This window comes from Malaclemys terrapin, chromosome 15, assembly GCF_027887155.1.
Source record: "Malaclemys terrapin pileata isolate rMalTer1 chromosome 15, rMalTer1.hap1, whole genome shotgun sequence".
Classification (NCBI taxonomy): domain Eukaryota; kingdom Metazoa; phylum Chordata; order Testudines; family Emydidae; genus Malaclemys; species Malaclemys terrapin.
The window spans coordinates 19,694,698-19,720,337 of record NC_071519.1 but is presented as its reverse complement, the minus strand read 5'-3'; the positions used below and the strand labels follow the sequence as shown (position 1 = coordinate 19,720,337).

Here is a 25,640-nt window from a genome sequence, read left to right as displayed (position 1 = left end):
CTATCAAGGTAAAAGGCATATTAGAGAGGAGGCACTTTGGTAAATGAGGCAATGGATGAAATCAGTTATGCCTCTAAAAATCAATAAGGTCCTGAACTCCAGACTTAAAAATAAATAAATCTGTCTTTGACAAGAACAATGAAAAAGAAAAAGTGGGGTAACGGAGAAGTAATCAGCCTCTTAGTGCATGTACTGATCCCACGCCTGTACCACTTGGGCATGTGTAACGTTACTGATACTAAAAGTGTTTTTCTGGCTCATATGTCCTTCTCCCCCACCCTTCATACGGTACCTGTCTTCTTTAAGGGGGCTCTCTGCCTGCAGGGGCCTGGCACATCGTAGAGGATACTGGAAAATGGATAATATAACAATGCAGGAGAGGCAGGGCTTAGACAAGATGCACAGATGCAACTTAGACGGACAGACAGCATGATGTATAGCCTAAGATGGTAATGAACTTATAGACACATGAGTAATTGTTTATGAAACACCAAGGGAGAGATGTGGAGGTCACAGACAGCTGGAGAATTACAAATGATACCAACTTTCAGGCAAAGGAAAAGGCATAATCCTGGCAATTGCTAGCCAGCCAGGGAATCCGTAGCAAGAGAAAACTCTTAGAGAGGGCAAACTCCTTAGCATGGCGCTATAAGGAGCAGCTCATACCAGGCAAACGTGATTGCTTTGCTGACAGAATTACAACTTAACAGACAGAGGGGCTACGCTTGCAGTGATGCATTTGACACAGCATCTCATGAAGTCTCATAGAAGTAATTCAGACAGGTTTGGACGTGCGCCCTGGCTGGCATGTGGATTGAAGGCCAGTAAAAAGGCTAATGATAAACAGCACTATATCGAGTTGTGGGGGAGGGGGGCAGATGTCATCCAGTGGGACGCTCTGTTGTTGATGATGCAGTGAGTGGTTTTATTTAACATCTGCATTAATGAGCTCTATTGAGAGTACTCAGCATGTTGAAGAAATTCACAGCTGGTATTAGCTTGTGAGGTGTGAACATCAGGGAAGGCAGAGTGATAATTCAAAGGGACACAGAGGTTAGGCATGTGGGTGGGAAATACCATGAGACTCAGCTTGAGGTGGGGAGAGATAATTTGGGCTCTAGGGACTCCATGAGAGGGTGAGATTTTGGAAGCAGGAAGAACAAGCAAGACCTTGGGGTGACAGCAGAAAGGAGTTTGCAGTGAGAGATGGTAGGAGAAAAGGTCAGTGCAATTCTGGGCAGAACTTTAGAGGCTTTGGGTCATAAGTTTGGGGGATGATGATCGCCCCGTACATTGCTCTGAGAGAGCTCATGGGGAATATGATGTCCACGACCAGAGAGCATTGAGAAGTGTGAATGCTCAGAGGGTGTTTAGAGAAGGGCCACACAGCATAGGGGAGCATGGACTTAAGAGGCAACGTACATTGGGACATCACAGCAGGGAGGCTGGCAGACCACTGAGACCAGAGGGATTTGTTAGGGTGGCTACAGATGTAGAACTAGGGGGAAAGGGATGAAATCAGAAAGGGCAAATTGACACTGAAGTATCGGGAAACGTTTCCAGATGGTGAAATGTATCAGGCTATGGAATTGTCTTTCAAGGGAAGAGGTGCAGACTCATCAACATTTTAAATCCAGACTGGACAAAGCACTGGACTGTGTACTGGAGTCAGTCATCATGCATTGGGTTAGGGGGATAGACTGAATTACCTAGCAGATCTCTTCCAGCTCTAATACAGGGAGCAGCATAATCTAGTGCATAGAGGCAAGAGACCTTAGTTCTGTTCCCACCTCTGGCACTGAGAACGTGTCCTCTCCGTGACAAAGTGACTCAGCCTCACCAGCTTTGCTTTACAGGGCAAGAGCCAGTCCTGTTCACGTGATGCCTCAGACCTGTAAAGGACCTCATCAATGTTTGGCACACCTTGGATACTGGCCATTCTGCCCTGTTAAAGATTGTCCCTTCTGTTACCAAGAAAGCTGCTGGTCCTAATCAGATTTGCAGATGACACAAAGCTGGGAGGAGGGGGTTGCCAATACTTGGAAGATAGAGCTAAAATTCAAAGGGAGAACTGGGCTAGAGAAAACAAAATGAAATTCAGCAAAGACCAATGTAAGGTGCTACACTTAGGGAAGAAAAAACAAATGCAGAAGAAATACAGCTTGGGGGATAACTGGCTGAGAAGGATCTGGGAGTTGTGGATCACAACCTCAACATGAGTCAGCAATGCGATACTGTGGCAAAAAAAAGCAAATCCAATTTTAGATTGCATTAACAGAGGCATAGCATGCAAGTCACAGGAGGTGATAGTATCACTCTACTCGGCACTGGTTAGGCCTCAGCTGAAGTACCGTGTCCAATTTTGGTCACCAATGTATAAAAAGGATGTAGAGAAACTGGAGAGGATCCAGAGGTGAGCACCAAAGATGAACAAAGGGATGGAATACAAGCCATATGAGCAAAGGCTGAAGAAACTGGGTATGGTTAATTTGGAAAAGTGGAGCTTAGATAGCAGTTTTCAGATACTTGAAAGGCTGTCATCAAAAGATGGAGAAAGTTGTTCTCTCTTGCCACAGAGGGCAGGACAAACAGCAATGGGTTCAAACTACAGCAGAGCAGCTTTAGATTAAATCTCAGGAAAAACTTCCCAACTGAAAGAACAGTCTGCCAATGGAACAGACTGCCTAGGAAGGTCATGGAAGCTCCTTCACTGGAAGTTTTCAAAAGGAGGCTGGATAGCCATCTGCTTTTGATGTTTAGACACAACAAATCCTGCAGCTTGACAGGGAGTTAGACTAGATGGCCTGGCGGGCCCTTCTAACCCTATGGTTCTGTGGAAACTAATACATAGAGATAGATCCACAAGATGACGTAGGCTCAGAATGGCACCCAGTTAGGTGCACAGCCACAAGTCAGGCACCCAGGCTCCCTGTACGATGCCCGGGGAGACTTAAGCACGTAAGAATGAGATCCACAAAAGCCAGCACACTGAGTGAGGAGCTGCCAGTAGCCTCAGAGGGGCTTAGGCCATATCCCTCGCCTATCTCCACTTGGGATTTTCAGCCATGGACTTTTTCCTGGGATTAGGGGCCTAACCCTTTCTACCAAAAAAATAAGGAGTTGGAAGCCCCCTTTAGCCAAGTGATCAGAGCACTAACCCAAGCTGTGGGAGACCCAGGTTCACAGCCCCTCTCTGCCAGATTTAGAGGAGGGATTTGAACTCATTTGTGATCTCTAAAGACAGCACCCCGACCACAGGCTTGGGAATTCCGAGATTAGCCTCCCTGTTGAAGAGATTCCACCTTGTATAGATTAAATAGCTTGGGCTGCCCACGTGCCAGGTGAGAGTCCTATCCCCTGGGCTATAGTGCCAGTCTGGCGCTCTCTCTCTCTCTGGCCAAAGGCATATTTAATTATTTATAGAAAGAACTTTGTTCCCTGGTTCCACGATGGAAGAAAAGTGCTCACCTTAAAAAAAAAAAAAAAAAAATCAGCTTATTGCAGGACTTAATTTATCCCATCTGGATGTTGTTCTCGTGTTCCTGCATTCAACATAAGAAACGCCAGGATCAGCCCCATGATCCATCTAGTAAGAAGATGTGGGATAAACCCCCCTCTCCCCAAACCTTAGGAGTTAGGGGCTGGTTCAACGTGGAAATAGGGTTTTTATATCCTGTCTAAGGCTTGGTTTTATTATTTACCACTCTAACTTTGAATATCCTTGTTATCCACCCAACTGTCCAGATAAATCTCTAGCCGGCTTTGAAAATCTCCACTGGGGTTTTTGGTTTTTTGTTTGTTTTTACCGCTGCCAGTCCCAAAGTGAGCCTTCATCAGGGAACCAGACAAAGCTGCAGCCCTTGGAATCTATTAACCAACATCCAGCCGCTCTGTTAGGTTTTGACCTGCACAAGTTTAAAGCCACCAAGAAGTGTCATCCAATTATACTACAAGCAGGAAACATTATAATTAAATTCCAGGAAAAAAAAATACATCTCAGGTCTCGGCAGGTGTGTAACTTTGAATGTGCCAATCTGGATGAATTCATCACTTCCTATCGGCTAGGGACCTGACATGGCAATCTGCAGGGAGAACTCTTTTAAAAACATATTGTCTTCAATAATGAAGCCAAAGAATTTAATATCCGGTCGGTTGAATTCAACACCCCAGATGAAAACTGCTTCATTTTGCAGCATTAAATGAGTGAATCCTTCAGCATGCAAAGGATTAGATTGCACACGGCTCAGGCAGGCAGCCTATAGCTAGCCCGGAAAGAGGCAGGAAGGCCCAGTGGTTAAGGCACTACCATGGGAGCCTGGATTCAACTTCCTGTTCTAGCCCATGCTATGTGCCTGATCTTGGGGGGAGGGATAGCTCAGTGGTTTGAGCATTAGCCTGCTAAACCCAGGGTTGTGAGCTCAACCCTTGAGGGGGCCATTTAGGGATCTGGGGCAAAAATCTGTCCGGGGATTGGACTAGATGACCTCCAGAGGTCCCTTCCAACCCTGATATTCTATGATTCTACACAGCATCGCATGGCCTTGCCCCAGAGAGGTATTGTGAGGTGCGCGGATACAATGGTAATGATATGTCAGATGAATAGACAGGAAGCAGGGTGGTGGCTTTCAAGTCACTGCTGATAGTCTCAGGAACTGCCTGCCTCCAGACAAAGACCCCCAGATGGATTCTAGCTGACTCAGCAAGAATTCATCCTGGGGCAGCCCCACTAGAATGGGAGCTCTGCCTCCCTTGAAAAGTTCCTGAGATGAGCATGCTCTGTGCCTCTGTTACATACAGGGCTATAACAGGGTCTCACTCACCACTGTTGGGCCTCCGTATGGCCGGGTTGTGGGATCAGCTCTCCTGCCCTTTGAGTGAGTGATGGAAGGGGGCACTACTCACATTGCAGCCTCTCTCACTCTCCAGGACTTCAGCCCTTCCAGGGTATCGACATCTTGCTAGACCAACTGTCCAGATGCCACCTTCAACAGTCCCAAGCCACTTCCCAGTGGCTGCTAGGAGAACCCAGGCCCATGCCCCCTCTGGGTTCCAGCCCAGGGACCCTATAATCGGTAGCCAAAGTCTGCACAGTCTCAACCCTCGCTGATCTCTCCCTGGGCTTCCTCCACAGGCTCTCTTCCCTGAAACTCCTCTGGACAAACCCTTTCCATCAAAGACAGGATTCCAGGGCTTTTGCTCCCTCTTCCCATCTCTCTGTGCCTAGACACCAACTACAGAATCTCTCCCTGCAGCCCCCTTCTGCTCGCATCTTCCTGGCTTTATACAAGCCCAGCCTGTTCCTGCCTAGCTGGGCTTCATCATCAGTTAACCTTCATCAGGCCCTGGCTCGCCCCCAGGTGCAGCCTACAAAGTTAATTGCCCCCTTCTGAACAACTTTAACCCCTTCAGGGCTGGTATGCAGTGAACACTCCCAGCACGAGTGCTTATTAAAGTTGCTGACACTTCCCGTTATAAGATGCTATTTTCAGTGGCATATAACTCAGCCAAACTTTACCATTTGGCCTGACGTTTCCCAAGCCATATGTTGTTTAGCCCATGTTAAAAAATTCTGGCACCCTTTCCTTTGGGCAGTGCTACTGCCCTCATGCTTTGGAGCAGGGACTTGAAATTTGGCAGGCAGGGGGTGGCCTGGGTGTCCGGGATTGGCCTTTTGCCATCACTGTGAAAACCCACCCAAATTATAAGCTTTCGAAATAGTGCAGTTCGCACATGCGCCACAGCTACTTGCTAGAGCTTCAGAGTTATAATCGCTGAAGTTTCCATTTGCACGGAGAATGCTCCATCCTGATGCTGAGCAAGACTTTCCATACAATTGTAGCTCTGGGCTGCTCCAGGCTGGGTCCAGACACCAGAACAGAGACCGGGGAACCTGTTTCTCCTGTGCGCTCATTGATCCCCCCTCCCAACTGAGCTAAGAAAGCTGCCGGATTTGAATGCAGAGGCGACAAGAGCTGGACCTGGGGTAAGAGGTGGGGGGAGCAGGTTGAGATAAAGAGCCTGGAGAGGGAAGAATGGGACTGGAGGTGGAGCCGGAGTGTTGGGCTGGAGAGAGACTGGGACAGGAACCAGGCATGGGAAATGAGGGGGATTGGAAGCCTATGGGTGAGAAGGAGACTGATCAGATGAAGAGCCAGGGGGATACCGGGGAGTGGGACTGTGGGAAATAGTATGAGGTCGTGTCCTATACAGATGCATAGATGAAAGGGGGCCAAATAAAGGTCACCCAGGCCACCTTAATTCTGGCATTTTCTAACTTCTGAGTGCTTGACTTTGCAACCTTAAAAATGTTCTTTTAATGTAGTTTGTGTGCGATGTGTGTAAACCGTTAACAAATGGAAAACACGTAGCCTGGTGTCTGGCTTTGGTAGGAGCATGTGAATGATGGTGCTCTGCAAATGGCTTCCATCGTACTTCCTTAGGTGGGCGCTCATCAGGTGCTAACTCAACCAGAGAGCGTCGCCACTCACCCCCTGTCCCTCGCTACCCCTGGAGCAGTGTCCATGCTACCCACATAGCTTTGGCACAGGGACCCAATGGGAGGGGATAGCTCTTTGCACCTTCTCCCCCATCCCTGCACATGCCCAGGCTCGCTTTGGTCCTACATTGGCTCCTCTCAGTGGTTGCCTTAGTGACAATGACACACCTGCCTCCCTCTCAGAGGAGCATCAGCCATTTCGTGGGGTATTCTGCTTCCAGCAGCAGCCAGTCCAAAACCTCTCCCACAATGCACCTGGCCAAGTCCTCCCTGAAGCACTAGGCTTGGTTCGGCCAAGAGCTGTAAATTTCTCTAGCAAAAACAGATCCAACCAACAGCAGAGGCATCCGAGCTGGAAGGGGAAAATTGACAACAGCCGCCTCAAACAGCAACTGTTGTCTTGGCCGTGGGAGCGCAAGCCGTGGGATGGGTCCTCTGGATGGCTCCCTGAGCAGCCATGACTAGTCCCGAGAATGACAGACAACAGCTGCTGGCAGACAGTGCTGCCAGGCAGAACTAGGGACTGTCTTAGTGTTCCCAAGATCCAGATATGCCCTTGAATTCAGCAGTCCAGGCAATAAGTTCATGGCAGCCACTGTGGGTAGCTTTATCACCAGCCATCTGTGTGACAACAGCATGACCACAGGACAAAAGCATATCGGTGTCTTAGTCCGTATGGTGGCCAGGAACCCAGGGCCAGACACTGGCAGAGAGCTGGAACACACAGAAAGTGTGTATTTAACTAACAGAGCAAAACTCCCACTCACTGGCTCACAGAGAAAGCCCTTCTGCTGGTCATGGGAACAACAGAGGGCTGCGAGTCCAGCTGGGGCATTAGCACACCGCAGTGCCGCTCCGTCAAAGCTCTCCCTTGCTGCCACCAAGGAGAGGGCCAAGGACAGAATATTAGCTATTAAATAAAGCACATCCTAGCTCCTTGCTCCCTCTGCCCTGCGGACCCATCTACTCTGAACTGGGCTTGCTTCGAGCGTGAGCTCTCTCTCGGGTCATACATGGGACTCAGCAGGAGTGAGACAGCTACAGACAAAGGAGTCCATCCTGCGTGCAAGTTCCAGCCTGCCAGCCCTGCAAGCTGAAGCCTGGAATTTACCCACCTCCCAGGGCTAGCGCTGCAGCCAGAGCTGTGCCTCCACCCTCGACTCGCAAGGGTCATCATTAGGGTTTGGAAGGGGGCTCTGTCTCCACAGCCTACGCTGTCCTTGGTTGAGTCAGCCCATTGGAACAATGCACGCCTGGAAATAGAGTAAATAACCTCCAGTTAAGCCTAATACTGCAAATCCTGGCCTACGTTTGGGAGTGAGTATCATAGAAATGTAGGACTGGAAGGGACCTCGAGAAGTCTTCTAGTCCAGTCTCCCGCACTCAAGGCATGGCTAAGTATTATCTGCTTTATTCTGGATCTGCTTCCAACTAGCTGTGCATGACGAGCTTCACCGCACTCAGCCCAGACACTCTGTCTGGGAACTCAGCCCTTAAAGGCATAGACCTCAGTACTATAGCCTGGACCCGGTGGAGTCCCACTGGCCTGGCTAGTGTCTCCCAATGCAGAAAGAGAGGCATTGTGAGGCACCATAATATTCTGCCCTGCATGGAGATCCACTTGGTGCAGGAGATATGGGGGCTGTCAGAGAACCAGTTCTGGCTCCCCAGTTCTGTGGCCTGATCTATACCATTCTCAACCCCAGTGTAAGATAGGAACCCCCAAGGCTGCTCTATCGTTCCCAAGGAATCCACGTGCCCACGACCTGTCCCCTGCTACGCCAACACATCCTGCACAGTCCAGGATGGTTGGTGCAGAACCTGGTACACTTGCTTCCCATCTCTTCACAATGAAAAGGACCATGGGGTCTCTAAAAGAGCTGAGCAAATAATTAAAATCCACATTTGTCAAATAATTTCTTTGGGGGAGGGAAAAAAAACCCTACCAAATGTGTCTCAGGGCTATCTCTGAGCTATCTCAGGCCAGAGTTCCACCCGCTCACGGATGCATACGATGAACCACGTAGGTCACCTCTCCATTTGACGCACCTGGCGTTCAGCACAAAATCTGTCTGTCCAAGTGCCCCCAAGAGGTAACGCCACCAGACTCAGTGGAGTCATGCCAGAGATGAGGTTGGTGCCTTAATGCGCCAGTGGAAAGCCTCTGCCCATGGGCACAGCTCCAGCTTTATTCCTTTCTGTGCTTTTCATGAAGTTTCTTCAATATAAATGGGAACGTCGATGTTTTTGCCAGCACTTAATGCAGATATTTCTGTCCCTGGCCCCGTGTCTCGTCTCTCCTTGACAACGCAGTAAGTCAAGTAAACTAGCACTTTCCAGCCTCATAAGACTAAGATACCACTCTGCACTCATAGCTCCTTTCATCTGAGGATCCCAGGGGCTTTCCAAATATCAGCCCATTAACCACCCCACCCGCAGGATAGGAAGTATTAGCCCTCACTGACAGATGGGCAAACAGGGACACAGAGAGGACACGTGACTCACCCGGGGTCTCACAGCAGTCAGAGGCAGAGCCAGGCACAGAACACCGAACTGCACCTCCAGTCCTGTGCTCTCACCACTACACCACACTCCCTCCAAGTGCTTTACGAGCCTTAACGTTTCCAGCATCTTTGGGCCCACTGGGTAGGTGAGCCGGGTGGTCACCATTTTACAGGTGGGGAAACCAATGAAGAGACAGTAAATCCCAAACCTGAACAGCCAGTCGTCAGTGCCGAAGCTAATGGAATTGAGGCGTTCCTGGCTCCCAAGCCTGTGTTCAGACCATCTCTCTCTCTCTCTCTCTCTCTCTCATTCCCCTTCACCACACCTCCATCCCTCGCCCCCACCCCCCCATATGTGCACAAATAATTCCCCTGAATTGTAGGAATAAAATTAATGTCTAGCCCCGCTCCATGTATTGATACATGTACCCACCTGTTTAAACCAAGCGCCTCCTCATTAAGATGCTATTTATATACCGGCGCTCTGGCTGGTGTTTGATATGCATGCAGCAATCTGGGTGCTGTTCACGCTGGCTCTGCAGCTCTCGCACAACCTGTCCTTCTCCAGTCTGTGCTGTAGCAGACAGAAAAGAAATCAGAACAGTTCAGTTAAAAGGGGGACGGGCGTCATCGATGCCTGGCAAGCCCCCAACACATGCCAGCCCTGGCCAGGGAGGGGATAGGGATCTAGGGGCCTGAGTTCTGTCTCCTTGGCCCATTCCATCCCTGTGTTCTCTGGCAGGCCAGCACTGCCCACCCCGGGTTTGCTCGGTGGCTAAATGGAGGACTCCTTGCTCCAGGGCTGACAATTCGGTACCTTTCATCAGCACACAACATCCATTTTCTCAGTTCAGAGCTAGCCCGGCTGTGATGCTGGTCCGGGGCAGGGCAGGGCATCACTTTGCACCAGGGCCCAGTCAGGAATCACTGAACCATGTATTTACTGTCGGCTGAAAGAGAGAGAAAGGAAAGCAAATGAATTTCCCCCCGACTGCTAATGATGAAGTGAGATTGTACTGAACTGAGCCACAGTGTAAACGTTAATAAAGGTCACGTTAATGACTGGCTTAATTCAGGAATTATAAATTAGCTGATGTGAATTTGCTTTATGAACTGCTCCTTTCTGACGCGAACCCTCATCTCTGTCACGGGGCTCTCGCTCGGTTTCATACACCCCCCACCCCCAAGCGGCTCTCAGCTAATGGGGGTGCACTGCCCCCTAGCAGCACTAGGAAGTCAGAGCAGCTAACAAGAGACAATATTACCACACTGGAGTGAAGAGCCGCTGCTCTTTGTAATTAATGTGGTGGACGTGGCACAGAATCGGACTTTGAGCGTTTCGTCAGCTGGCTAAGCCTCACTGTTAGGACCCAAGACCACATCAACCCCTGAAAGAAGAATAAAGGGGACTGTTTCATAAGAAGGAAGTCGGGGGAACCGGGCAATAGGATGCCTGCGTGTACCCCCAACCCTGTCGTGAAATCACAGTGACTTTGGGAAGTCACTCAACTCCTCTGTGCCTCAGTTTACCCCTCTGGGTGATAATAGTCACCCCTCCCTCCCAGGGTGATATGGCTTACCCAGTCAGTGTTTGTAAAGCACAACTTCAGAGCAGGGCCTGTCTTTCTGCTCTGTGTTTGCACGGAGGGTCCTAGTCTGTGATGGGAGCGCCGAGGTGCTACCTCAGTACAGGTAATAAATATGTCTCTAAATCCTTCCTGTATGGTCAGACATCACTCAGCATGCTGCTGGACAATTGTGTTTAAATAATATATGGAGATATACCTATCTCATAGAGCTGCAAGGGACCTTTCAAGGTCATTGAGTCCAGTCCCCTGCTTTCACTAGCGGGCCCAAGTAGTTGGGGGGGGGTTGGTTGTTTGTTTTGCCCCAGATCCCTAAATGGCCCCCTCAAGGATTGAACTCACAACCCTCTCTTTGCACAGCCACTACAGAGTAAAATCATACACAAAGTGCATTGCAACAGTTCAGAAACCAGTTTGAGAACCACTGCCATTTATTGAAAAGAACCCCCAAACGTGTGTTACTAATGGTGCCTCGGCTTCTTAATAGGGAAAAGTTTGTTGTTGGTTTTTTAAACCTGGTTTACAATTCACCACCTATGCTGTTTGTTTGCTTTTTGCAGCTAGGCCAGTGTAGCTTGACTGGTAAGTTTCATCATATAGTCAGTTGCACTTCCAAGTCTCTCCTACACTAGCAGTCTTTGGTTACAAACACTGCAGGAGAATGGCTAAGCCCCACAAATTAAAGAAAAATAAACTCTGCACTTTCCGAAGTAGCAGAAAAACATGAAACATTTCGAGTAGGTTTATAAAGCTGTAACACAAACACGCTCTGAATGTGGAATCTAACGGTCCTAACAGCATCCCTTCAATTTAACATAAGAATTTAAGATGGCACTAAAGCCGACATGCAGTCAATAGAGCGAGCATTCCTCCTTTTGGTATTTTATCTGCCCTGAATTTAATACTTTGTGACACATGTATTTACCCTGGTAAATCAATGGAGGTTACAGGCTTTTTTCCAGCAAAACTCAGGTACCTTAATTTATTGCATTAAATGGCCATATCAAAGGCTTTTCAGAGATCAACAGAAAGTGCTGTAGGGTAAATTTCCACTACCACTTACCAGCAAAAAAAGAAGAAGAAGAAGTCCGGTAATAATCAGCACTTTAGTGTAGATTTAGAATTGAGATTAGATTAGGCATTGAGTGGCAGTAATTCCAACAGAAGGTCTGGGCTACAGCAGCAAAGAGAAAATGTGAAGACTGTAGAGACTAAATCAATATCTCAGAAGATAAAAGGGAGCCGAGAAATTGGCTGATAATTATTCAGACCCACCTTTCTGAGGGAAGGGTAATTAAAGCCATATTCTAATTAATGGGTACCTTGCCCCAGCCATTCTTCAAAGAAAACCTAATGAGGCTGTGAGAATAGACTCAGATTCCTCCCGTCTCTCTCAGAAAGGGGTGCCTGTTTTGGGAGGGGAAGAGTCAGGAGGAGATCTTGGAGCAAGCAAAGGAGCTGTTTAAAAATAATAATAATAATGATCTGTCCCATCTACCTTCCCTCCCCCTGTGGTACTTTGGAAAGTCAGATGTAGGCTGTCAAAGACAGGATCAGTAAAACCTCGGGAATTCAAACCTTTGAGAGGAGCCGGAGTCAGAAAAATCACAGGCTTTGGAGTTAATTACAGCACTAAGAAAATACCAAAACCGGCCTGGGATTTTGAAACGTCGTTGGCAGCCAGATTCAGATTAGTGAGGAGGTACATTGCGTTCCAATCTTTGCAAAAGCAAAGTCGGGCACAGATCGCTGTCGTTAGTTTAACCCTTAGCCTCTGGGTGGGAAAAGGCTGGGAAGCAAAGAGCCGTTTTCCTGTCACTCAGGGGAGGCAGCATGGCCTGCTCGCGGGCAGGGCCGGCTCTGGCTTTTTGGCCGCCCCAAGCAAAAAAAAAAAAAAAAAACGGGGCGGCCAGAAAAAGCAAAAAAAAAACCTGCGGCGCGGCCAGAGCGGGGGGAGGGAGCGGGCAGGAGAGAGAGAGAAGGGGTGGCCAGGGCTACAGCGGGGGTGCTGCCTTCTGCCGCCAGGGCTCTGCTCCGGTCAGCGGGGAGGGAAGGAAGAGGACTGCCCTGCAGGGTGCTCTGGTTCTCCGCGCCACAGCCCCTACAGAGCAGCCGAAACGGAACCAAAAAAAAAAGGCAGCCGTGCCACCCTAGGATTGGGCAGAATGCCGCCTTGAACAATCTGCTGCCCCAAGCACCAGCTTGCTCAGCTGGTGCCTGGAGCCGGCCCTGCTCGCGGGAGCAGAGGAGCTGGGTTTGAGTCCCCAGCTCGGCCACTGACCTGCAGGGTGACCTGAGGGACATCAGTTCCCCTCTCTGGGCCTTTGTCAGGGCTGCACGCAGCAGTTTGTTGTTGTAGGGTCTGTTTTGACTGCCAGGTTGTATACGCCACTTTGTTAGCACAGAGTTTTTTTCTCCTTTTAAAAGATTCATGTTGAAGCCTATGTTTTGAAGTTAGATCTTGAGCGGTGGGGTCAACAGGAGCAGATCAAATTCCAGGCCCATCAGTCTGGGCAGGGTCCCCTTCGCTACTCAACCAAAGACCACACAGTTTTGGGGCTGCCTTCCTGGCTCAGATTGGAACAGTTTAGCCAGTCACCTGCAATCCCTGACTGTCATTGTTTTGGACTAAGACATGCAAGGAGCCATGTCTGGCCATTAGAAATCTCCTGACCTGCCTGTGCCATCTAGGGGCCTCCTCCATGGCCTTTCTCAAGCGCACAGAAACGCCAGGGGGGAATTATCAGCTGTCTGATAACTTGATGCATTCAGATAAATAAACCTCTCTCTCTTCCTGAGCTCTGCGCCAAAGGCATTTGCTGCTTACCCCACTATCGGTTATTAATGAGGTTCAAAGTCAGGAGAATTCCTCACTCCTCTGTGCCTGGGGCAATACGTAGACTGAGTCATGAAGACTCATGAGTAAGGTTAAGATTTTGTCACAGGTATTTTTTAGTAAAAGTCAGGGACAGGTCGTGGGCAATAAACAAAAATTCAGGGAAGACAGTGACCTGTCCTTGACTTTTACTAAAGATACCCTGGGGGTGGGGCTAACAGTTGGAGCCCTGCCAGGGGCTGACTGCTGGCCACTGCTCCGGCTCCACCACTGCTCCTGCTGGCCGCCAGCCCCCGTGGCCACTGCTCCTGCTCTGGAGGCGAGTATGCGTTTATCTCTTGCAGCCAGTGCTGCCTCCTCTAGGAGGTTGGTGGACATTTGGGGGAGCTCCCTACGTGAAGTGGGGTGATTAAGGACTTCCTGGGGGGTGAGAGAGGGAACAGCCCAGGGTGCAGGTGACAGTGCTCCACCTGCAGGTGAGGGAGCAGGTTGCTGAGATCAGGGAAGGTGTGTGGTGTAACTCAGCCCTCTGGGCACTGCACTGACAGGGCTAGATCCACTGAGCCCCCACCATCAAACTCACTGGGACTTGGTCTTGTTTTGCAGATGGACAGAGGTGAGTTCCAGCAGGATTCTGTCCTCAAGCAGCTGGAGGTGCTCAAGGAGGAGGAGAAGGAGTTCCAGAACCTGAAGGTGAGCAGCGGCCTGGATCCAGCCTCAGGCACCTAAACCCCTTAGTATCATATGTGACTTGAAGTAGCCCCTAGACATGCCAACTGAGATCAGGGCCCCAGTGTGCTAGGTGCTGCACAAACACCTAGGCAGAGGCAGTCCCTGTCCTGAAGAGCTTACAGTGTGAACAGACAAGACGGAAGGGTAACAAGGACAGGCAGGGACTTCTCCAAGCTCCCAGGCACAGCCAGATACAACGGATGTTTGCTGACTGCCAACCCAGTGCCCTGCCCACTGGGCCTCAGGCAGCAGCCACGAGAAGCTACATTTCAGAGCCCAGCTCCCAGGGAGCAGCTGCAATAAGAGTTATAATAGGCAGGTGTAATAGCATCAGCTGGTTCGTAGAATCATACAATCTCAGGGTTGGAAGGGACCTCAGGAGGTCATCTAGTCCAACCCCCTGCTCAAAGCAGGACCTAATCCCCAACTAAATCATCCCAGCCAGGGCTTTGTCAAGCCGGGCCTTAAAAACCTCTAAGGAAGGAGATTCCACCACCTCCCTAGGTAACCCATTCCACTGCTTCACCACCCTCCTAGTGAAAAAGTTTTTCCTAATAGCCAACCTAAACCTCTCCCACTGCAACTTGAGACCATTGCTCCTTGTTCTGTCATCTGCTACCACTGAGAACAGTCTAGATCCCTCCTCTTTGGAACCCCCTTTCAGGTAGTTGAAAGCAGCTATCAAATCCCCCCTCATTCTTCTCTTCTGCAGACTAAACAATCCCAGTTCCCTCAGCCTCTCCTCATAAGTCATGTGCTCCAGCCCCCGAACCATTTTTGTTGCACTCTGCTGGACTCTTTCCAATTTTTCCACAGCCTTCTTGTAGCATGGGGCCCAAAACTGGATACAGTACTCCAGATGAGGCCTCACCAATGTCAAATAGAGGGGAATGATCACGTCCCTCGATCTGCTGGCAAGGCCCCTACTTATACAGCCCAAAATGCCGTTAGCCTTCTTGGCAACAAGGGCACACTGTTGACTCATATCCAGCTTCTCATCCACTGTAACCCCTAGGTCCTTTTCTGCAGAACTGCTACCTAGCCACTCGGTCCCTAGTCTGTAGCAGCGCATGGGATTCTTCCATCCTAAGTGCAGGGCTCTGCACTTGTCCTTGTTGAACCTCATCAGGTTTCTTTTGGCGCAATTCTCTAATTTGTCTAGGTCCCTCTGTATCCTATCCGTACCCTCCAGCGTATCTACCACTCCTCCCAATTTAGTGTGATCTGCAAACTTGCTGAGGGTGCAGTCCACGCCATCCTCCAGATCATTAATGAAGATATTGAACAAAACCGGCCCCAGGACTGACCCCGGGGCACTCCACTTCATACCAGCTGCCACCTAGACATGGAGCCATTGATCACTACCCGTTGAGCCCGATGATCTAGCCAGCTTTCTATCCACCTTATAGTCCATCCAGCCCATACTTCTTTAACTTGCTGGCAAGAATACTGTGGGAGACCGTATCAAAAGCTTTGCTAAAGTCAAGGAATAACACCTCTGGCCTACAGGGGTAGGCTACACTAGAAGCGCAACAGTGACGCAGCTGCACCACTGTAGCATGTCTGGTGAAGACACCCTATACTGACGGGAGAGAGTTCTCCCATCGGCACAACAAAACCACCTCCACACGATGCAGTAGCTATGGTGGTAGAAGATGCTCGCCTGCCAACATAGTGCTGTCCACACCGGCACTTAGGTCGGTGTAACTTCCAGCGCTCAGGGAGGAGGCTTACCCACACCCCTGAGCGACATCAGTTACACTGACATAAGTGGTCGTGTGTACAAGGCCTCAGTTGGAAGGTAGGAGAGTGCTCCCACCTGCCCCTCCGCATGCGGCCATGCCAGGCTGCAACATATCAGGATGCTGCATGTCAGCCTGGACAAACCCCAGCCTCCCAGAGTGTGCTCTGCGGGAGGTGCCCCAGCTGTTCTCTTCAGAAAGCTGTCTGTGGAAGAGTTTCTCCTTAGCACACCTGCTAGCCGATTCGGCCTCCCAGAGCCAAGGAGCTCACTCCCGCAGCAGCGTCAGGCTGCAGCCAAACCCCCCGGGCTGGGAAGATGGGTTAGTCCCATTCCCCTCCTTGAGTCACACTGGATCATGGCATGGTCTCCACGAAACTTCTCCCTCTTCCCCTCCCCCAGGTCTTCAGGGCAGGGGGTGTAAATACGGTCAGAGACCCAAGCCAGGAGGCCAGGGAGTTGAGGCTGGCGAATTAGGGCCCGAGTCTCATTTATAGTAAGATCCCTTTGCACCGCTCCGGCAGCATAAAGTGGACTGAAAGTGGGTGTTCAGGCCCCCCTGGCAGAACGGCCTAACGCAGCCTCAGTGCAAAGGAAAGACCGGCCCAGTGGGAGGGGAGCAGCCAGAGACGGTTTAGTTAAAAACACTATTTGCAGTGACATTTGGAGGTGGGGAGGGGGCAGATATTCCGATGTCCCCAGAACTCATTGTAACCCAGGAACAGGCCTGGGGTCTGCAAAGTTGGGGAGAAGCTCTCCCACACACTGGTCCCACTGTTTATTGGAGGGCAAGAAGGGGTAATGTGTCCCCTGATCGCCCCTTCCCCACCCCATGCTGGTCACAATGCACTGGTCTCTCCTAGACACGAAGAGGCTCCTGCAGCCTGGTGCAGCGCGTGAGAGCCACAGGGGCGCGGCCCCTCTGAAAACCAGTTTGGGCCTTTCAACTCCCAGGCCCTTGGCCTGATACCCACATGCCGCCCTATTGGGGTGCCGGGACCCCCAGTCTCTCAGCTCGGCCCGTCCAGGGAAGGGGATCGTTGTCCTTGTCTTCTGGGAGTGGGGAAATAACTAAGTAAGGTATCATATTTAGCTGAGCTGTTTCCATAGCAACAGAGAAGAAGTCTTCATCTCTCCAGCGTGCGGCTGTCTCAGCCCTTGCTGGTTCCCTGAGCCCTCTCTATCTGGCTGCTGAAGGAGAACACGGCTCCATAAGGACAGAGGCAGCAGCAAAAGCCAGTGGGGGCTTTCAGCAGAGACCCTTGCATCACAAGGCAGCGGGAGCAGAATCTGCACCTGCATGAGATTGAGGCCAGGCCAGCTGCAGCTTCTTGCGGGGGACAGTCATCTGCAGGAAATGGGCAGCAGAGCTACCAAACGCTCCCTTCCACCCCCATCCTCACAAGCACTGGATTCACTTGGGTCTTCTGGATGGCTCAAGGAACAGGAAATGGGACATGGAATCCCATTGCCTCCAGTTCCCCAGCCTACAGCTGATCCAGATCAGCAGTATCTGCCAGCCGTTCCCTGGCTGGTGTGCCATGAGTTCGGTAGGTCTCAGTGGAACAGACTGCAGGTCCTAGAGCAGCAGGATGAGCCAGCCAAGGGCCCACAAGTCAGAACCTGTCTGGGGACCCAGCTACAGAACAGTTGTCCCTGACCTGGGGCCATGGTGTAGTGCAGACAGGACTTCTGCCATGTTCCCCCAAAGCAGCAGTTCGTCACAAGATTCCTGAACATAAACCCAGAATCCAAACAACTTGGCAAGGGGGGTGGGGAAGCCGGTTTGCAGTTCAGCCCCTGCTCTGGTGGGCCCCATTCCAGCTCGCACCCCATGTCCTCTGTGATTGGTCTTTCCATAAACCTATCAGACGCAGCCCTAGAAATGCTTCATTTGAAACAGTATAAATCCAGTAAGGTAGTGCCAGATCCTCAAAGGTATTTAGGTGCCTCATTCCCTTTGGTTTCAATAGGACTTAGGTACCAAAATACCTTTGCAGATCTAAGCTTTAGCACAGGGGAGGAAATGGAGCGGATACTTGATCCCAGAGGAAATCTCAAGCCAAAAAGGTCCTTGGATGGAAGGGGCCCAGAACAGCGGGGGTCAGAGATCATGATGTTCCCCAGTGCTCCGTTCCCAATGTGTAACTTGGACACTAGTCAACCCAGACCAGTAAGGGATTGTGTCACACCTGCCCTGTAATTCTGAGTGCCTTCAATGTTATGCACAACACTGACACCAACAGCCAGCCTGCAGGAGGTCACACCCTGGCTTCCACCAGCCGGTTACTTTTTGCAGCCTGTGATACAGGAGGGCCAGGGAGCAGTAGGAAGTGGTAGAAGGGAAGTATATAAACCCTAGGTTAATTAAGGCATAGTTCCCTGTAGACTAGGGAGGGTTGCTACAGGTTAATTGGAGCACCTGTAATCAATTAAGGCCCTGTTAGAAACCTAATAAAACCCCCTGCTTCAGGCAGTCAGGGGGAAGGAGAGAGAGGACTGGAGCTTGGAGGTGTGCTGTTAGACTTGGAGGAACAGAAAACTGGAGTAAGGGAGACCCTGCCCCAGCAGGGGAGGGACATTCCCTACCCCAGTATTTAAGGACTGAAGGTACCCCAGCCAAGGGAGAAGAGGGTAAGAACTTGCAGGGGCTGGGACTCAGAGTGAGGAGCAAACCCAGACCCCTCCCCTGCTTCCCTTCTTTACCAGTGGGGGGCCCTTGGTGCCCCAAGAGCAGGGGTAAGGGGTGGTATTTTAGTGCCCCCCCCCCCCCCCAAGAAAAGTGCAGTACCCACCATACTATATCAACCATCTTGTCACAAGCCCAACACCCGCTCGGTCCCAGATTTCCCCCCAAACCATCTGCCATGCAACGTCCAGTCCTCCTGACTATAGCACTCTCAGAACCTTACTAAGTTCATTGCTCCTGTAAAGAGACTACATAGCAGCTCATTAAGTTCCCGGGGGGTTGACAGACTCTTATTTCAATCACAGCCCTGAATTGCTATATAGTAAAAGAAACAAGAAGCCATCAGTGTAAGTGATAACAAGTAACAAATGTAAAAATACACTTCTAAACCTTCACTTCAGCAAGTGACACTCTGTGCCTGAGCAGCACTCTCACCTATGTTCATTTCCCGGAGACTTCGGCCTTCCTGGCTGAAGGACCCAACAGTCTGTGATTTCAAGAGCTCCGATCCCTATAATCCCCCAAGGGATGCACAACTATGGGGTTCTCTCCCTTTTCTCTATCCATCAAAGGTTACTGGACTATAAAGTCTTTGGAAAATAAACCCAGACCAAGCGTGTCTCTCCTGAAGGAATATAGACACCAGGCTGTCTTCCCAAAGTTCATTGATTCTGCTGTGCTTCCCTTCCTGTTGACTTCCCATCCCCCTGTTGATTCCTGTGTAAATGGAGCTTCCAATGTTTTGATTCTACATTACTTAATTTCATTGCAGACAGGTAGATAGCTGCCTTCCCTCCTGCCTGGAGAAAACCTGCTTCTCCCTGTGTTTGGTCACAGACTTTAAAGAATAGCAGTGATCATCCATAATTCCTCACATTGTGTTAATACGGACAATTCACAATGATCTGAAATCAGTGGTTCTCAATCAGGGGTACGCAGAGGTCTTCCAGGGGGTACAACTCCTCATCTAGATATTTGCCTAGTTTTACAATAAGCTACGTGAAAAGCTCTAGCAAAGTCAGTACAAACAAAAATGTCATACGACATGTTTATACTGCTGTATATACTATACACTGAAATGTAAGTACAAAGTTTATATTCCAATTGAATTATATGTCAAAAATGAGAAAGTCAGCACTTTTTCAGTAGTAGTGTGCTGTGACAATTTTGTATTTTTATGTCTGAGTTTTAAGCAAGTAACTTTTAAGGGAAGTGAAACTTGGGGTACACAAGACAAATCAGACTCACTCTTGAAAGGGGTACAGATGTCTGGAAAGGTTGAGAGCCAGTGATCTGAATCACTGTTGGGTTACAGGTTTTTATAAAAGACCTTACTCAATATACTTGTATGACACAGTAATCTTGCATGCAATCAGCTAATTCAGTTGCTTATCACTAGAGGTGCAGACCCCCTGTCTTTAGAGGTAAGAGGCTATCTGCCCCACTCGCTGGGTTGGCGGCTTTGTTTACCTTTTATGTAAATGTACCTTCGTTGTCCCTGCCCAACAACCAACCTGGTCAGAGAAGCAAATATCCACTCCTTTGTCTAGGGCAGACTGGGCTTATTCCTTGTTTGCCAAACACATTTCTAGCACATATCCATACAGCACACAAGAATATTAATGAGCAGTGAGTTATTAGTTTCCCTATGCTATGTTGCATGCCTCCTTGTGGGTTTATATTTAGGAGTTAGATGTAGTGAGCATATCAGGCCTGACACGCGTTACTGACAGACCCCCCAAAGGGCCGTTGTGTCACAGTAACTTGTCTCTCCCTTCAGGACCCCACCAATGGCTACTACAGCGTGAACACCTTCAAGGACCACCATTCCACCCCCACCATCTCCCTCTCGGGCTGCCAGCCGGACCTGAGGCCCGCCAACAAGCAGCGGGTGCCCACGGGCATGTCCTTCACCAACATCTATACCACCCTGAGCGGGCAGAACCGGCTCTACGACTACAGCCAGCGCTTCGTGCTGGGCATGGGCAGCAGCTCCATCGAGCTGTGCGAGCGGGAGTTCCAGCGGGGCTCCATGAGCGACAGCAGCTCCTTCCTCGATACGCAGTGCGACAGCAGCGTCAGCAGCAGCGGCAAGCAGGACGGCTACGTCCAGTTCGACAAGGCCAGCAAGGCCTCGGCCTCCTCCTCCCACCACTCACAGTCCTCGTCCCAGAACTCAGACCCCAGCCGGCCCCTGCAGAGGAGAATGCAGACGCACGTGTGAGCGGCTGGCATGTGGCCAGCAGTGTGGGGTGGGCGGGGACGGATGGCCAGGGGCCGAGGCATTGGACGCTGGAGAGCCCCAGCAGCTGGGAGCTGCAGAAGTGATCTTGGCCCAAGCTTTATTCTGGTTCTAATGAGTTTATTTTCCAAAGCACTTTCATCCACAGTAAAATGACACCCCCTGGCTCCAGTGGGGTACCTTGGGGAGGGAGGGGTGTCTTGGGCAGCTCTTCCCCCTCCCCCCCGAAGACTTGCAGTCTCCTTCCTAGCCCTGTGGGGCAACGTCTAAACATTGCAGGGCGGGGAGACTATGGCAGCCGAGACCAAACCGATTCAAGCACAAACCACGAGGAAGGCTGGACCTGGAGGCTGGCGCTGTGGGGAGGGGAAGGGGCAAGCCTTGCCGTGACCTTGGCACCCAGCCCCCCCACCAGGAACCGGAAGCCTCTTCCAGGGCATTTTCCTTGGTACCCCCTTTGGGGAGAGAGACGCGTGCCCTGAAGAGTGCCAGGAGCTCTCTAGAGTTTTGTTTGGGCCGAGAACCACCCTGTGCCCATGGCCCCTCCTCACATGAGCCTTCTGCCCTTTCAACACTTACTTCACTTAACAAGAACTGTCCGCACTGGTCAGGCCACAGGGGCAGCTTCCCACTGGCCCCGGGGGCTAGCAGCACGGTGGCCTCCCCACACACACAGACAGAGCCACACTGCTATAGCCCTTTGGTTCCCCCCCCAACACCTCGCCTTTCCTCTCTTCTGCAAGCCCTCCCCCGGGGGCTGCTTTCCCTCTGGGAAGCCAATGAGCGAGTCGGCTCAGAGGCCTTCCCCCAGTGCTCTTCCTCTGACTTCCACTGCATTGCTGCAGGAGGATACTCCAGGGAGCTTGCATCTCAGATCAACCGCCACGCCTGTCCCGCCACTCGCAACCCCATGACTCTGAGCTGTGTTTTCTGACCATGAGAGGGCGTGGCTTCATTTAAGACAGTGCAACAGAAACGTAACAGGCGGTGGTGTAACATAGGCGCACTGACGCTGCTAAATCTGGTTCTCTTCTTTCATTTGGTGTTCAATGTCCATCATATTACAGTGTGTCTTGGGACTGACAGCGCGCGGGGGCCCGTCCTGCTGCTCCACAGCAGTTCTCATGCACCAGGGGACTCTGCCATGAGCCAGGAACTGTTGCTGGACACAGCGCAACGGAGGACTGTCTCTATCTGAGTTAGGTATGACGGTCAGAGGGCCCTCCCAAAGCGGGGGGCACGCCAGCAGAGAGCAATCTCTTACTGCTGCTTGTGTATTACCCCAATAGCACAACTGGAAGATTAATACAAGAGGTGTAACAAGCTCCTCTGCGTCTGGGCCCTTTCAGGTTATTTGGAAGCTATCAAATAAACATGTCCGTTCTGCGAGGGCACATACACCCAATTTCACTCTGCTTCTGTGCTTTCAAAACGGAGTCTCCTTAAGGCAGGCCTTGCTGATCGCCTCGGCTGGGTCAGATTTGATATGGTCATTCCCTCGGCAGAGATGGCAGTCAGTGTGACAATCTCATGCCAATAGGCCAGAGTGTGAGGTTGATTTAGCTGTGGGGATCTGGCCTGGCCCATTGTTCTCATTTAACTTTCATATTACAGGGCTTTGGCCCCAGTGTGCTGGGCGCTGTATGAACACAGAGGCTCCGAGGCAGAATTTGGGGGAGGTGGGGGAATTCAGGCCCACCTCACATTAACACATCAGAGGCCATGGGGCACTTCAGAAGGGTCAGAGGTTTATTGCTATGGTGGTAACAGAGCAGAACTTGATCCATTTATACTATTGAGCCATATTTATAACGGTAGGATCTAGGGCCTCCCGTTGGACTGGGCACTGCCCCTAAAAACTTGCAATCTAAATTAACAATTAATTCAAGATGAAAAATCCTCCCTTTTCGGTCTTTTCACCCTTTGTTTGCGTTTGGTCCCTGTACTTCCATCACTTAAGTCAAACTGAACAGACTAAGGGTAAATTTTTCAAAAGCTCCTAAGTCACTTTAGAACCTAAATGTTATTGAAAGTCAATGGGACTTAGGTGCCTAGTAAGATTTGCAAAAGCATACAGGCTCCTATCTGCATCTTTAGGCACCTTACTACCTTCACAAATCTGCTCCAAGTGCCTAAGTTACTTCTGTAAATGCCATTTAAGCACCTAAGTCACTTAGGCATCTTTTAAAAAAAATGTTACCTCCTGTCCTTTTCTGCCTCTCAATGCTGGGTTGCAAATGCCACTCTTTAAATCCAAACCCCCACAAGCCTATGTTAGCTGGAATTGGGAAATAAATAAATACAAGTCATAGGAACAGTTCAGTTGACCCTAGGGGGTGTTAAAGGATTTGTAAAAAAACAAGGACATTTATATTGGGGATTAAACCATCCCAGGAGCGTTTCCCTTTAATTGTAAAAAAAGGCCAGATTCTGCTCTCCGTTCCCCCCCGTGTAACTCCAAAGTAACTCCCTTCGCTGCAGAGGAGTTAGTCCTGATTTACACAAGTGTCGAGGAGAGAATTTGGCTTTATGTGCAAATACTCTCATGCATAAAGAAACCAGGGAGCATTCCCGGGGCTCTGGAATGGACAGCAGCTCTCAATAGCTAGGGATCACCGCACCCCACTGCACTGCTGCCCCCGCTATATAACACGGCACATGTGACTTTTGGGTGGCTGGCGACTGGGCGATAGGACCAAGTCCATTGCCTCCAGCTCCCCAGCCCAGACCTGGGGCAGGTTGGCATCACGGGGCTGAAGGAGTTGTCTGGCCACCTCCGGTTTCTTGTACGAAGTGTAAATGTCTTTGGGACATTCTCTGCTCAGGACTCGCTCCTGTCCCAGTCCACGGGGACAAGTCAGAGCTGTGAGGATTGAGGCATGTGATGGGTGAAGATTTAAAGGATTAAAGTGAAAATAAAGGCCTGAGAAGCAGAGGGACTAGAGTTATGGTTCCTAACTGCCACCTGTGGAGCATTTGCTGGTGGTCTGTGGAGACACCCTCCCATATTTCCAGCTACTACACCTTATTAGAAGTAGTAACCCCCTCCCCTCGACACACACTTTCCCATGTAGCTGAGGGGAGGGGCCCGCCAGACAGGGGCTATTTACACGTTGAGCGGGAGGTGGAAATACCCACAGTAGCTGTAATTGAACTAGTGCACTGAAAGAGTGTAGCCCCGGTGCAAGCCGTGAGCTGCCTGAGTACGTCCCTAGCACCTTGGATAGGCTCAGGTAACCCCTCCAGCTACGCTCTGTGTCTAGCGCGCTCGCTTGACCACAGCTAGTGCGGGTACGTCTCCTCGAGCTGGGAATTGCAGCTCCTGCCTGCAGTGGAGAAGGGCCCGCAGCGATCGACTGGTAGATCACGCTCCGGGCTGGAGCATCCAGGATCCGCTGGCCCAAACGACTGTAGAGATTGAAACACTTCACACAGCCCTGGAGCACTTGCAGCTTTACAAACAGCCAGTAGTGAGTTCAGCTGTACCAGGCCCCTAGGGAGGCGAATCAGTATTATCCCTGAGTACACATGGTTCTGTCCCAGACCTAACCCTTAGACTACAACCCAAGTCTGGACAGCATCAGGGCGAGACAGCTGGAGAGAACCTAGTGTCTCCACACCCCTGCCAGACCAGAAAAGCACTCAGTCACCACCGCAGACCCTTCTGGTAGCCTTAGTTTTGTCACCAGGCTCTCAGCATCTATCCGGATAGCCAGCAGACAAGCTCTGGAAATACTGGGGAAACTCACTTCCTTCTTACACGCAGAGGCAGAGACCTTACATTCCCGGCTCTTTCTAAGAGCACTGAGATGGCCTCCGCTTTTCCCAGTCTCCCTTCCACCACCCCACACCGCAGAGTCACCCCAGGCACCTGCTCGGCTTGGCGTCAAGCTCTCGGGTTAGCCAGCCCACCAAGAGAAGGATTCACAGACAGTGCATCATCAGGGTTAGGGACTGCAAGGGTCATCTAGTCTAACCCCCAGCCAAGAAGTGGGATTTCTTGTGTCTAAACCATCCAAGGCAGATGGCTCTCCAGCCTCCTATTGAAAACCTCCACTGAAGGAGCTTCCATGACCTCCCCATGGCTATGTTCTAAAGAAGTCTTTATGGGTTCCACAGCTGGAACTCGGCCACATCCCAGGTGACAGGAGGCAAAGGCAGGTGAGAACAGGCCATGTCTAGAGAAGAGAATGCCAGTAAGCCTGGATGGGAAGAACCGGGCTAGGCCCCAGGAGAGTCAGGGCTCTAGTGGATGCTGGCAATTTTGAAGCTGATAAGAGACTAACTGCTTGAAAACCAGACTCCTGGGTCCTCGTGGCCTCGATCGGTCAAATGTCTGTCCCGGTTTCCCCCTCAAACAGGTATGTTCTGCCCTGACTTCCACTAGAGGTGGCCCAACCCCAACCCTCCTTTGAGCAGCCCTGGAAACCCCTCCTGAATCCAGCCTGGCTTGTGAATTCGGGAGCTGCAGGCCAAAATTCCATTGATAAAGGTTCTGCTACAGAAACAGCAAGCAGGTGGCATTGAACCTGGGGTGTGGCTGGGTGCCGGGGGGGTTCTGGCTTTGGGCCTGATGGGACTCGTGCATCAAGAGTGGCTGCAGGAAGTTTGCCCAGAGGACAGTGATGGCTATAATTCTAATACCGTCCAAAGCAATGCACAGGTGCAGCCCACCCCCAAGCGTACATATCAGTCCTGCTTCCCTGGACAACCCATGTGTCAAGGACCATCCTCGGAGTGCTTCCACATGGGAGAGCCGGGCAATTCTTCTCTTCAGATATTTCATTCATGTGAAGCGCATGGGCAATATCCTT

At 50.7% G+C, this 25,640-nt stretch overlaps 1 protein-coding gene across 1 annotated transcript in view; it reads left to right on the top strand.

Moving 5' to 3' along the window:
* The window catches only part of KIRREL3 (kirre like nephrin family adhesion molecule 3), a 709,139-nt gene extending 686,855 nt beyond the window's left edge, over positions 1-22,284 (top strand). The window contains exons 16-17 of the mRNA XM_054005253.1: positions 14,029-14,115; positions 20,365-22,284. Of these exons, the coding sequence (XP_053861228.1) occupies positions 14,029-14,115; positions 20,365-20,808 (531 nt within the window). The 3' untranslated portion in view covers positions 20,809-22,284. The remainder of the gene's footprint in view (positions 1-14,028; positions 14,116-20,364) is intronic.
* The last annotated feature ends 3,356 nt before the right edge of the window (positions 22,285-25,640 follow it).